General features: G+C 51.4%; 2 protein-coding genes across 2 annotated transcripts in view; one reads left to right on the plus strand and one right to left on the minus strand.

The window, feature by feature from the left end:
* LOC144673801 (uncharacterized) overlaps positions 1-14,479 on the plus strand; it is a 57,677-nt gene that overhangs the window by 16,952 nt on the left and 26,246 nt on the right. The gene's annotated exons all lie outside the window — the stretch shown is intronic.
* Positions 7,620-12,872, minus strand: LOC144673800 (protein BTG3-like). The gene is made up of 4 exons (XM_078535458.1): positions 12,691-12,872; positions 10,259-10,396; positions 9,395-9,602; positions 7,620-7,908 (listed from the first exon to the last, which is right to left on the minus strand). Exons 1-4 carry the CDS (start codon positions 12,861-12,863, stop codon positions 7,705-7,707), a joined length of 723 nt encoding a protein of 240 aa, XP_078391584.1. The 5' UTR covers positions 12,864-12,872; the 3' UTR covers positions 7,620-7,704.

Genomic DNA, 14,479 nt, shown 5'->3' on the forward strand with positions numbered 1-14,479 from the left:
TGTTCCTTTGACAGAGGTGACCTGTCCAGATGAAACACGGGGCCTTGTGACAACAGCACCTGAGCATCAGGATGGAGCGGCTGGAGAACAAAACCTTCTGGGGAACGGGACTGTCCAGCACCGACTGAGTTTCCCCAGCATTGAGCCTGTGTCAGGGAGGGGGAAATCAGCCCAGAATGGATGATTGTTACATATGAACGTATAGACCTCTGCGCTGTGGAGACTTCCCCCCCCAACACCACCACTGCCCTGCGGGTGCCAGCCCTCCCCCCATCACTCTCTCTCCCTCCCCACACAACGAGGCACCGTGGACTACGTGCTGAGGGATGTATTAGAGCTTGGGGGCAGCCGCCACAAAGGCGCAATGGGGAAAGGTCGCTGTCTAAGACCTTTCAGCTACAGTACACCGAGGGGCTGGGAATTGTATAGACCCCTCGGGCTGTACGACTCAGACGGAAAGTGTACAGTGAATACTAAATATATCATCATTGTATTGAAGCACCTCAGAGTGTTAACATGATGTATGTCGATAAAGTGAATAGCTTTGCACTGTCTGACTCTCGGTAATGACCATATTGAAATGTCTGTAATATTGATTCCATTGAAACACCTCATGTCCTGTGTGGAAAAGTGGAACATGATTGCATTTTTTGTGATGGCCATTTCGAAATGCCTTGTAATGTTTTTTCAAATACTTTATGAAAGTATATTGTTCCAAATAAAGATTTTGTATTTTATATCTTCAAAATAAAGTCAAAACAGGTCTGTGGGTCTGGATTTTTAATTTCGTATGTTTCCCAGTTGGAGGAGATTCTGATCCTCCAGACAACCCTCAGAGAGAAATTTCTCATTTCTGTCTTAAATGGGCAACCTCTTATTTTTAAACCATGAGCCCCAAGTTCTAGATTCTCCCACAAGAGGAAACATCCTCTCCACATCCACCCTGTCAAGACCCCTCAGGATCTTACTCTTCGAGTCTGTCCAACCCACCCATTCCAGGCATTGGTCTGGTAAACCTTCTCTGAACTGCTTCCAACGCATTTACATCCTTTCTTAAATAAGGAGACCATTCAGTGCTTCCTTGTGGAAATCATAGTTCAGGATTGAAATCAGAATCACTTCCCACTGACCGTGAGTCCTTGTCACCAACTTGTCATCAGTGAGTCTGAGATGATAATTTCAGAATGTCCAAATCAACAGGAGATCAGGAAAAGGAATTGACCAATTTGGTATTTTAGGGACATTTATTTATTACACTCAATGAGTTCAATAATGTATTGGTACTTACAATTATATTTTGGACACTATTAAGTTTATACAAAAGTTCCCTGCCTTCCATGATCTTTACTGTCATCAGTGTAGAACATGATCTTGGAGAGTTTCCCAATGCAGCTGCAGTTGGTGGCTTTGGCTTGGTGGGTGCGGGGGGTGGGATTATGAGGTTCGGGACTCTCCCTGGACGAACATCCTGTGTCACCAGCTGCTCTCCTTTGGTGGCTCAGGTCAATTCTTCCACAGGACCTCCACCCCTGGAATCGGGGAGAGATTGGTGCCTTCTCTCCACCCAGAAACTGAACTGGACTAGCCATATAAACACTGTGGTTACAAGAGCAGGCCAGGGGCTGGGAATCCAGCGGTGAGTAACTCACCTCCTGACTCCCCAAAGTCTGTCCACCATCTACAAGGCACAAGTCAGGAGTCTCTGATGGAAACTCTCCACTTGCCCTGGATGAGTGTAGCTCCCACAACACTCGAAGCTTGACACCATCCAGGACAAAGCAGCCCGCTTGATGGCACCCCTTTTACAAATATTCACTCTCTCCACCACCGACACACATTTGCAGCAGTATGTACCATCTACAAGATGCACTGGAGAAACTCTGTAACCTCTTCCAACCCCGTATAACCCTCCCTATCCTTGTACCCTCCTGCAGCCCCTACAACTGTCCCTATCTCTTTAACCTCCTCCAGCCCTACAAACCTCCCTATCTCTTTAACCTCTTCCAACCCCCTATAACCCTCCCTATCTCTGTAAACTCTTCCAACCCCTATAACCCTTCCTATCTCTATAACCTCCTCCAGCCCCTGCAACCCTCCCTATCTTTGTAACCTCCTCCAGCCCCTACAACCGTCCCTATATCTGTAACCTCCTCCAGCCCCTACAACTGTCCCTATCCCTTTAACCTCCTCCAGCTCATACAAACCTCCCTATCTCTGTAACCTCTTCCAACCCCCTATAACCCTCCCTATCTCTGTAAACTCCTCCAACCCTTATAACCCTCTCTATCTCTGTAACTTCCTCCAGCTTCTGTAACCCTCCCTATCTCTGTAACCTCTTCCAGCCCCAACAACCCTCCAAAATCTCTGCGCTCCTTTCAGCCCCTTGAGCATCCCCCGATTTCCATCGCTCCAACATTGGCGGCCGTGCCTTCAGCTGCCTGGGGTCCTAAACTGTGGAATTCCCATCCAAATCCACTATCTCCCTACCTTTAAGATGCCCCTTAAAAACTTCATTGCCTAAGCTTTTAGCCCCTAGTATCTGCTTAGGTGGCTCTGGATCAACTTTTGACTCATTTACAAAACCCTGATGTGCATAGGGGAACTTTTTTGCAGTATTAATGGCGCTATATAAATGCAAGTTGTTTTTTGTTGTTGTTCCTGTATTAAAGGGGTTCAGCCATTGATGGCGCTGCTCATCCAAATTTAAAACTGAGCAGCGGCGCCACCAGGTGGGCAAAGGGCTGTATTGCAGAGACAACTTCAGCAACTTTCAAAACAGAGACTTGCATTTCTCTGGCGCCTTCACCTTCCCAGGATGGCTAAAGCTTTTCACAGCCAATTAAATACTTTTCCAAATGTATGTTCGCTGTAGTAATGTAGTAAACGTGGTGGCCAATTTTCGGACAGCAAGCTCCCACAAACATCAATGTGATAATGATCCAGATCAGGTTTTTTAGTGATGTTGGTTGAGGGGTAAATATTGGCCCCAGGACACCGGGGAGACCTTCCCCCTGCTTTTCTTCCAAATAGTGGCCGTGGGATCTTTTACACGCACTAAGGAGGCAGATGGGGATCTTGGTTTAAAATTTCACCTGAAGGCCAGCATCTCCTTTGGCACCGACCCTCCGACAGCGCGGCGCCCCCTCAGTGTTGATGGGGGGCAGCGGGTTTGGAGAGGGACCGGGAGGTAGGGGGCTGGTTGGAGAGCAACCAGGGTCATGGGGTGGGGAGAGGAAGCATGGACAGATGGAGGGGGGGAAGAGAAGGTGTTGGGGGGTGGGGAGAGAGGGAGTGGAGGGTAAGAGAGGGAGTGGGGGGGAGGAAGTGGGGGGGAAGAGAGGGAGTGGAGGGTAAGAGAGGGAGTGGGGGGGAGGAAGTGGGGGGGAAGAGAGGGAGTGGGGGGGAAGAGAGGGAGTGGGGGAAGAGAGGGAGTGGGGGGAAGTGGGGGAGTGGGGGGAAGAGAGGGAGTGGGGGGGAAGAGAGGGAGTGGGGGGAGAAAGAGAGGGAGTGGGGAGGGAAGAGAGGGAGTGGGGTGAAGACGGGGAGTGGTGGGGAAGAGGGGCTGTGGGGGGGAAGAGGGGCTGTGTGGGAGAAGAGAAGTGGGGGGAAGAGAGGGAGTGGGGGAAGAGAGGGAGTGGGGGGGAAGAGAGAGAGTGGGGGAAGAGAGGGAGTGCGGGGGAAGAGAGGGAGTGGGGGGGAAGAGAGGGAGTGGGGGGAAGAGAGGGAGTGGGGGGGGGAAGAGAGAGAGTGGGGGGAAGAGGGGGAGTCGGGGGAAGAGAGGGAGTGGGGGGGAAGAGGGGGAGTGGGGGGGGAAGAGAGGGAGTGGGGGGAAGAGAGGGAGTGGGGGGGAAGAGGGGAAGTGGGGGGGGAAGAGAGGTAGTGGGGGAAGAGAGGGAGTGGGGGAAGAGAGGGAGTGGGGGAAGAGAGGGAGTGGGGGGGAAGAGGGGGAGTGGGGGGAAGAGGGGGAGTGGGGGGAAGAGGGGGAGTGGAGACTCTCTGCAATGACCATATTGAAATGTCTGTAATATTGATTCTAATGAAACACCTCATGACCTGTTTGGAAAAGTGGAATATGATTGGCCATCACAAAAAATGCATTTTGAAATACCCCCTCAGTACTGACCCTCCGACAGCGCGGATCCCCCTCAGTACTGACCCTCCGACAGCGCGGAGCCCCCTCAGTACTGACCCTCGAACAGCGCGGAGCCCCCTCAGTACTGACCCTCCGACAGCGCGGAGCCACCTCAGTACTGACCCTCCGACAGCGCGGAGCCCCCTCAGTGTTGACCCTCCGACAGCGCGGAGCCCCCTCAGTGTTGACCCTCCGACAGCGCGGAGCCCCCTCAGTACTGACCCTCCGACAGCACGGAGCCCCCTCAGTACTGACCCTCCGAAAGCGCAGAGCCCCCTCAGCGTTGACCCTCCGACAGCGCGGTGCCCCCTCAGTGTCGACCCTCCGACAGCGTCGAGCCCCCTCAGTACTGACCCTCCGACAGCACGGAGCCCCCTCAGTACTGACCCTCCGACAGCGCGGAGCCCCCTCAGTGTCGACCCTCCGACAGCGCGGAGCCCCCTCAGTGTCGACCCTCCGACAGCGCGGAGCCCCCTCAGTGTCGACCCTCCGACAGCGCGGAGCCCCCTCAGTACTGACCCTCCGACAGCGCGGAGCCCCCTCAGTACTGACCCTCCGACAGCGCGGAGCCCCCTCAGTACTGACCATCCGACAGCGCGGAGCCCCCTTAGTACTGACCCTCCGACAGCGCGGAGCCCCCTCAGTGTTGACCCTCCGACAGCGCGGAGCCCCCTCAGTGTCGACCCTCCGACAGCGCGGAGCCCCCTCAGTACTGACCCTCCGACAGCGCGGAGCCCCCTCAGTGTTGACCCTCCGACAGCGCGGAGCCCCCTCAGTGTCGACCCTCCGACAGCGCGGAGCCCCCTCAGTGTTGACCCTCCGACAGCGCGGAGCCCCCTCAGTACTGACCCTCCGACAGGGCGGAGCCCCCTCAGTACTGACCCTCCAACAGCGCGGAGCCCCCTCTGTACTGATCCTCCGACAGCGCGGAGCCCCCTCAGTACTGACCCTCCGACAGCGCGGAGCCCCCTCAGTGTCGACCCTCCGACAGCGCGGAGCCCCCTCAGTACTGACGCTCGGACAGGAGAATGTGTTAAGAGCAGAACGAGGGTTTGCAGTCGGTGAAAGAACAACATGGAAGAAGTGACAGATGGTCCTTTGAGGTGGGGAGAGGGCACATTGGAAGCAAGAAGGATAGCAAGTGGGATAAAAAAGGGGATAAATCAATGAATAAAAATGAGCTAGAATAATAAAAGCACTTTCATGACTGGAAGTTGTTGAACTCCATGTTAAGTCTGCTGTTTCTCCAGTTTGCTGTTCTGCTTTGGTGGCTCGGGTCAATTCTTCCACAAGTCCTCCAACCCTGGAATTGGGGAGAAATTGGTGCCTTCTCTCCACCCAGAAACTGACCTGGACTAGCCATATAAACACCGTGGCTACAAGAGCAGGCCAGGGTCTGGGAATCCTGCGGTGAGTAACTCACCTCCTGACTCCCCAAAGCCTATCCACCATCTACAAGGCACAAGTCAGGAGTGTGATGGAATACTCCCCACTTGCCCTGGATGAGTGCAGCTCCCACAACACTCAAGAAGCTCAACACCATCCAGGACAAAGCAGCCCTGCTTGATTGGCACCCCATCCACAAATGTTCACTTTCTCCACCACCGACGCACTGTAGCAGCAGTGTGTGTACCATCTACAAGATGTACTGGAGAAACTCACCAAGGCTCCTTAGACAGCACTTTCCAAACCCACCACCACTACCATCTAGAAGGACAAGGGCAGCAGATAGTTGGGAAGACCACCACCTGGAAGTTCCCCTCTAAGCCACTCACCGTCCTGACTTGCAAATCCATCGGCCGTTCCTTCACTGTCGCTGGGTCAAAATCCTGGAGCTCCCTCCCTGACAGCACTGTGGGTGTACCTACACCACATGGACTGCAGCAGTTCAAGGAGGCAGCTCATCACCACCTTCTAAAGGGGCAATTAGGGATGGGCAATAAATGCTGGCCGGGCCAATGACGCCCACATGAATGAATTAAAAAATCCCACTCCCTCCCCCACCCTAACGAGTGACCAGTATTGTTCCATGAAAGTCCCAAACTGCCTCAGCTGATGAACACATGAAGTTGTCCAAAAGGAGGAAATCAGTATTCCAATCTTTACAGAAACTCACACCACCCTGGGAATGTTGTTTGAACAAAGTGGTTTAATTTATTTTACACAAAAGAAAAAAGAAATTTAATGAGACATTCAGAATAAGCCATTTAACTCGCGCTTAACTGACGGTCAATAAATACTGAGTTTTATTAAAGTTTCTCCCATTCACCAGTTGGGGAGCAGTAACACTGTGTTGGTCCGCTGTGATTTTTCTCCAATATCTGTAAAGACTTGGAGAGACATGAACTGGGTGAGGGTCTGGGCAAGGGGCTTCCACTCGCCCCACTGGGGAGCTTGTGTCCCTGGGTTACTGGGGTGGAAACACAAGTCACTGTTTGAGTGTGGGAATGGGCAATGGCAGCAGGACAGCAGACCAGGGGTTCACTGTGTTAACACACTGCGGCCTTTGGTATGAATCAACACAGCAAGCTCATTCAGGAGGCCATTCAGAGATAGGGACCCTTCCCCTAACCTGGGAGAAAGATACAGGAACACTATTCCCACATTAAGGAAGAAGAGCTAAAAAATCCCAGGGATCCAGAGTTGTTCCTCAACACCTCATCCTCAGGAAACAATTCCCCAAATCCCTTTTAAACAATTTTTGGATTTAAAAAATTTAAATTGCTCAATGTATATTGCACAGAAAACACACTCTTTTGAGTGCTAGAGTTTGTCCTAATGTCTTCAGCAATCCATTCGCCAGGCACCTTCTGGAGCCTCACTCAGTGGATGTTGATGGGCTATTTGGCTATGATAAGCATCACAGCTAAGTTTCTTACCCAAGAGAGGCTCTGAGATTTCAACAGGAGCGAATGGAGAGTGATCAGCAGCAGCAAATAAAATAAAAGTGCAAAAACATTAAATATTCCACAAGCCAGATAGATGATAATTTAACAAATACATATTAACAGAGACTCTGGGGTATTTCACACACTCCCCCTGTAAACATGATAAATAACAATCACCTGTCAGGCAATGTGGACACACCTCATATTTTCAAAGATACCTGAGTTTTTAGTACAGATTTATAATACAGAGACGGCTTCAATTATATATAAAGTATACACAGACCCACAGGAGCAGCAGTGTAAACCCACAAACACACATAGGCAGTGTGGGCCTTACACACACACGTGAGTAGTGAATGTTATATACAGCAACATTTCTCTCTGACTCATTCACACTCACACACCTCGCTCACACACACACTGCGCTCACACACACACACACACACCGCGCTCACACACACACCTCGCTCACAGTCACACACACACACACCGCGCTCACACACACACACACCGTGCTCACAGACACACACACCTCACTCACACACACACACACCGCGCTCACACACACACAGCTCAGCCACTTGCAAACATGCCCATGGGTGTTAGAATGGAGCAGTTAAGCACAGGGTTGGCACAGCTCAGTGTGAGCGAGGTATCCGATCCCTCTGCTAGCCAGGACCTTCATCACTTGTGCCTTTTGCCGATCTTCGAGCAGTGGGCCTGCACCTGAGGCAGGAGGAAGCCTGGGGGAGGTTGCAGGGCCTTGTCCAGTCCGGGTATCAAGTAGTAGCTGATGAGGGGGACGGGTTGGTAGAATGTGGCATACTGCACCGGCTTGTGAGGGTACAGAGGCCACGCAGCAGTGCACTGGGAGAAACTTCCAGAAACCTAAGGGATAAAATTATTGAATCAATTAAACATGACAAATCAAACACACAAGCTCCATTTAATCCCCAGCCCCGTCTCCACAGGCCATGTGCAAGGACTTGCATTTCTCTAGCGCCTTTCCCCACCTCAGGACGTCCCAAAGTGTTTCACAGCCAATGAAGTAATTTATTTGAAGTGTGGTCACTGCTGTAAATAGAGGAAATGTGGGCAGCCAACAATTGCACAGCCAGTTCCCACAGATAGAAAGAGAGACAGACTGTGTTCGGGAGGGAGTGAGTGAGTTTAGGGAGGGAATTCCAGAGTTTAGGGCCCCCAGGCAGCTGAAGACATGGCCACCAATGGCAGAGCGATGGGAAGCGGGGGATGGTCAAGAGGCCAGAATTGGAGGAGCGCAGAGATCTCAGAGGGTTGTAGGGGCTTGAAGAGGTTACAGAGATAGGGAGGGTTGTAGGGGCTGGAGGAGATTACGGAGATAGGGAGGGTTGTAGGGGCTGGAGGAGGTTACAGAGATAGGGTTGTAGGGGCTGGAGGAGGTTACAGAGATAGGGAGGGTTGTAGGGGCTGGAAAAGGTAAAAGAGATAGGGTTGTAGGGGCTGGAGGAGATTACGGAGATAGGGCGGGTTGTAGAGGCTGGAGGAGGTTACAGAGATAGGGTTGTAGGGGCTGGAGGAGGTTACAGAGATAGGGAGGGTTGTAGGGGCTGGAAAAGGTAAAAGAGATAGGGTTGTAGGGGCTGGAGGAGATTACGGAGATAGGGCGGGTTGTAGGGGCTGGAGGAGGTTACAGAGATAGGGTTGTAGGGGCTGGAGGAGGTTACAGAGATAGGGAGGGTTGTAGGGGCTGGAAAAGGTAAAAGAGATAGGGTTGTAGGGGCTGGAGGAGATTAAGGAGATAGGGCGGGTTGGGGCTGGAGGAGGTTATGGTGATAGGGAGGGTTGTAGGGGCTGGAGGAGGTTACAGAGATAGGGTTGTAGGGGCTGGAGGAGATTATGGAGATAGGGAGGGTTGGGGCTGGAGGAGGTTATGGTGATAGGGAGGGTTGTAGGGGCTGGAGGAGGTTACAGAGATAGGGTTGTGGGGGCTGGTGGAGGTTACAGAGATAGGGTTGTAGGGGCTGGAGGAGATTATGGAGATAGGGTTGTAGGGGCTGGTGGAGGTTACAGAGATAGGGTTGTAGGGGCTGGAGGAGGTTACGGAGATAGGGAGGTTTCCAGGGGTTTATAGAAATAGGAAGGGGTGAGGAAGGATTTGAAATAAGGATGAGATTTTTTTTTAAAAACGGAGGTGTTGCTGGACCAGGAGCCAGTGTAGGTCAGTGAGCGACAGGATAGTGATGGGTGAACGGGACTCAATGTGAGTTAGGGTCTGGGGTCAGTTGAGTTTTTGATGAGTTTCCAGGGGTAGAAGGTGGGAGATCGGCCCGGAGAGTATTGAAATCATTCACTCCGACCCCTCCCAGCACTGGGTGCTCAATGTTCTCTTTACCTTGCCAGTAGCTTCAGCTGTTTTTGCTGCAGTTTCCTTCACTGTTTGACCTTTGGCATGTTCCCCTTCATCTGACGAAGTCTCCGAGTGGCAGTCAGGTGTGCTGCACTCCGAGGACGCGCTGCCTTGCTCAGAGTCTAACGATGCCGCCCTCCTGGAGTCTTGTCCAAACTGAGCGACAGTGAAAGGCAGACTCCCATCACTACACCTGCAGGAATTTCAAATGAAGATTTAGTGGGAATCGGGTCAGGCAGCAACACGCGAGACACAGCCACTAACAACCTGGTATAAACAACAAACACCCACACAAACTGGCAGAACACAGCCGAGGGAAGGTTTACCGTACAGTGAAGGAGAGACAGAGAGCACAGCAGTGAGAGAGAGAGACAGACAGACACAATTCCCACTTTGGAAGTTCCTATTGAATCTGCATCCACCCCCCTTTCAGGCAGCGCCTTCCAGATCACAACAACTCGCTGTGTAAAAAAAATTCTCATCTCCCCCTCTGGTTCCGATTCCCTTCAATCTGTGTCCCTCTGGTTACCGACCCTCCTGCCACTGGAAACACTTTCTCCTTATTGACTCTATCCAAACCCCCTCATGATTTTGAACGCCTCGATTCAATCTCCCCCTTAACCTTCTCTGCTCTAAGGAGAACAATCCCAGCTTCCCCAGTCTCTCCACATGAACTGAAGTCCCTCTTCCCTGGCGCCATTCGAGTAAATCTCCCCCTCACCCTCCCCAAGACCTCGCCTTTCCTCCTAAAGTGTGAGGCAGTCGGAATCGGACACAATTCTCCAGATGAGCTCCTTGTGTTTGTCTCTGCGGTGACTGTGTTGCTAAACCATCCAGGTGAAGACTTACCTGCAGCACACCTCCTGGGGATCAATCCACAACGTAATCTCTTTGGGCAGTCTCAACTGGTTATATTCCAGATCACAGTCTTGACAAGCGAGCAACAAGGATGGGTCTGCTTTATGTTTCCTGTTTATCCGAATGCATCTACCAGGGAGAGAAAAAATATACTGAAGGATCCAAGAGGACAGACATTAGACCATCCAGAACCCTACTGGCCCTTTTCCCAAGTTGTACCAAGTCCTGTTCAGCCTTCACCCCGTCACTCACTGACATACATTAGATCCCAGTCCAACAACGCCTCCATTTTAAAACTTTCATCCTTGTTTCCAAAACTGTCCCCACAACCCTCCCTATCTCTGTAACCTCCTCCAGTCCCTACAACCCTCCCCATCTCTGTAACCTCCTCCAGTCCCTACAACCCTCCCTATCTCTGTAACCTCCTCCAGCCTCTACAACCCTCCCTATCTCTGTAACCTCCTCCAGACCCTACAACCCTCCCTATCTCTGTAACCTCCTCCAGCCATTATAACCCTCCCTATCTCTGTAACCTCCTCCAGCACCTACAACCCTCCCTATCTCTGTAACCTCCTCCAGCCATTATAACCCTCCCTATCTCTGTAACCTCCTCCAGCACCTACAACCCTCCCTATCTCTGCAACCTCCTCCAGCCCCTACAAACCTCCCTATCTCTGTAACCTCCTCCAGTCCCAACAACCCTCCCCATCTCTGTAACCTCCTCCAGCCCCAACAACCCTCCCTACCTCTGTAACCTCCTCCAGCCTCTACAACCCTCCCTATCTCTGTAACCTCCTCCAGCCCCTAAAACCCTCCCTATCTCTGTAATCTCCTCCAGACCGACAACCCTCCAAAATCTCTGTGTTCCTCCAATTGCAGCCCCTTGAGCATCCCCTGATTTCCATCGCTCCACCATTGGTGGCCGTGCCTTCAGCTGCCTGGGGCCATAAACTCTGGGATTCCCTCCCGAGACCTCTCCACCTCCATCTCCCTTCCTTTAAGATGCCCCTAAAATTTCATTGTCTCAGCTTTAAAGGGGCTTTGAGCGGTTCAGCTGCTCATCCAAATTTAAAACTGAGCAGCGGCGCCACCAGGTGGGGAAAGGCCGGTATTGCAGGGACAACTTCGAGCAACTTTCAAAACAAAGACAATCAAGGAACTCTCTCCCCCATCCCCACCGCCTTTCCGATCCCCCTTTTCTCCAATAATTTATATAGATTTTTCTTTTCCCACCTATTTCCATTATTTTTAAATGTATTTCCATCAATTGTATTATCTCTTACCTTCTAGCCTATTTCGATCCCTTCCCCCCCCACCCCACCCCCACTAGGGCTACCTGGTACCTTGCTCGTCCTGCTTTCTACCCTTAATGTCCCCATTAGCACATTCCTTAGATAATATCACCACTGTCACCACCTCTTTGCCCTTTAGTCTATGACATCTTTTGGTTATCTCCACCTTATCACTGGCCCTCGATCCAGCTGTACCTGTCCCACCCCCTCTTAAACCTCCTTATATTTCACCTCTTTTCTATTTTTCCTTAGTTCTGTTGAAGAATCATACGGACTCGTAACGTTAACTGTTTTCCTCTCCGCAGATGCTGCCAGACCTGCTGAGTTTTTCCAGGTATTTTTGTTTTTGTTTTGGATTTCCAGCATCTGCAGTTTTTTTGCTTTTTTCAAAATAAAGACTTGCATTTCTCTGGCGCCTTCACCACCCCAGGATGTCCCAAAACCTTTCACAGCCAATGAAATACTTATTCAAAAGTATGTTCACTGTGTAATGTCGGAGACGTGGTGGCCAATTTGTGCACAGCAAGCTCCCACAAACATTAATGTGACAATGACCCAGATCATCTGTTTTTTTAGTGATGTTGGTTGAGGGGTAAATATTGGCCCCAGGACCTTCCCCCTGCTCCTCTTCCAAATAGTGGCCGTGGGATCGTTTACACCCACCAAGGAGGCAGACGGGAACTTTGGTTTAAAGTTTCACCTGAAGGCCAGCATCTCCTTTGGCACCGACCCTCTGACAGCGCCGCGCCCCCTCGGCACTGGCACTGTGGAGTGTCGGCCTGGATTATGGGGCTGAAGTCTCTGGGGTGGAGACTCAAACCCAGGACTTGTTCCATCTGCTCTAACAAGTGGATGGACAATGTCCATCAGTGCAATGCAAGAAATAGTGAGGAGGGTCCTCCCTGGTGTGCTGTCCAATATTTTATGCTCTTTCAGGGGGAAGCTGGATAAAAACATGGGGCGGGCGGGGGGCAAGGAATAGAAGGATATGGTGATGGGGTGAGATGAACAGGGGGTGGGAGGAGGCTCGTGTGGAGCAGAAACACTGGCACAGAGCAGATGGGCTGAATGGCCCGTTTCTGTGCTGTAATATTCTAGCCATTGTACTGGGCAGCTCTGCTGTTTGCTTACCTGTATGCTTGTCCTTTGCTGGGATTGGCTGGGTACCAGTGATTCTGGTATTTTCGGTACAGTATCGCAGTGAGCTTCTCCCCAAACTCCTCGATCTTTTCCTGATGTAGCCTGCTGCGATTCCTGACCAAGCTGACCAGGAAGGACACTCCGGCTCCGATCTCCTCCTTCATCGTCTCCTGGTGTATCTGCGGGGGGAAGGTGGGGGTGTTTAGAGATTAACCTGTTCAGAGTGTGTTACAGTCGGGGATGTTGGGGTTGGGTGAGGGAGGGGGGTGGGGAGAAGGGTGATGGAATATAGAGATCATGGTCTGGCTGCTGGAATGACCCCTTTGTGTCAACAACATCCCACACCCACCACCAGCAACTCTTTTACCTGCCCCCCCCACAATAGTGCTGGCTGGCGAGCTATTTGACTGTGGTAGGCATTGCTGACAAGACCCTTCTGGAACACGCACCTGGATACAGACAGACTGTTTCCTCTTGTGTGTGGGGGAGACCAGAACTAGGGACCATCGATATAAGATCATCACTAATAAACCCAATGGGGAATTCAGGAGAAACCTCTTTACCCAGAGAGTGGGGAGAATGTGGAACTCGCTCCCACAGGGAGTGGTGGAAGTGAATAGTATCGATGTGTTTTAGGGGGAAGCTGGATAAACACATGAGGGAGAAAGGAATGGAAGGATAGGGTGATGGGGTGAGATGGAGAGAGGGGGGGGGGGGTGGGAGGAGGTTCGTGTGGAGCAGAAACACCGGCACGGAGCAGATGGGCCGAATGGCCTGCTGTATATCCGGTGAAGAACTCACATTTCTGTAACGCCTTTAACCGCTGCAAGATATCCCAAAGAGCCTCACAGCCAAATGACTCCCTTCCATTTATGAAGTGGGGGTCACCATCGTAATGGGGGGAAAAGCAAAAGCCAATTTGCGCACAGCAAGATCCCACAAAGGACAATGCGATAGTGACCCAGATCCGATTTTTATTTGACAGCGATATTCATTGGGGTGGGAGAGGGGTGGGTGAATATTAGCCCCACAACATTAAAACGGAAAACGTTATAAAGGTAAATGGGAGGACGCGGAGACAGGGACAAGGAGCCAGTCCTTACTCCAGATGTTGTTCATAGTCACACAGCAGGAGAAGGACATCCCTCTCTCGGACAGAACACTTTGCATTCAATGTCCGAGCGTAAAACAGTAAAAGTGAGAGTCAATCTCACATCCAAATTGCACTGAAGTCTGCCATCCTTCAGATTGTTAAAACTGTCCTCAGGTGAAACAGCTGATTTTTGTAAACATGTTGTTTTGTTTCTAACTGCGGTGGATTCAGAGACACAAGCTCCATGGAAGCCCTGTCGGCCCAGCAAAGTGAGTCAGTGTCTCAGTCCGTCGCACACTTACTTCTGACTCACAGGGTTGTGGGCACCAGCCCCCCCAGTACAAAGACCAGGAGCTCACAATCCAGACTGACATTCGGCCAAGGGAGGCGTCGCGGGGAGATCCCACCGCCATTATTTGGAAGAAGAGCAGGGGGTGGGGTGGTGGTGGGGGGTGGGGGGAGTTCTCCCCGTGGTCCTGGGGCCAATATTTTTCCCTTAAACAACATCACTAAAAAAAAAACCCAGATGATCTGATCATTATCACATTGCTGTTTGTGGGATCTTGCTGTGCGTAAATTGTCTGCGGTTCCTACATTACAACAGTGAGCTCACACACAATAAAAAGGTCCTTCGTTGGCTGTGAAAGGCTTTGGGACGTCCTGAGGTGGGGAAAAGCGCTACTTTCC

Source organism: Cetorhinus maximus, unplaced genomic scaffold (genome assembly GCF_964194155.1).
Source record: "Cetorhinus maximus unplaced genomic scaffold, sCetMax3.hap1.1 HAP1_SCAFFOLD_477, whole genome shotgun sequence".
In the NCBI taxonomy this organism is placed as follows: domain Eukaryota; kingdom Metazoa; phylum Chordata; class Chondrichthyes; order Lamniformes; family Cetorhinidae; genus Cetorhinus; species Cetorhinus maximus.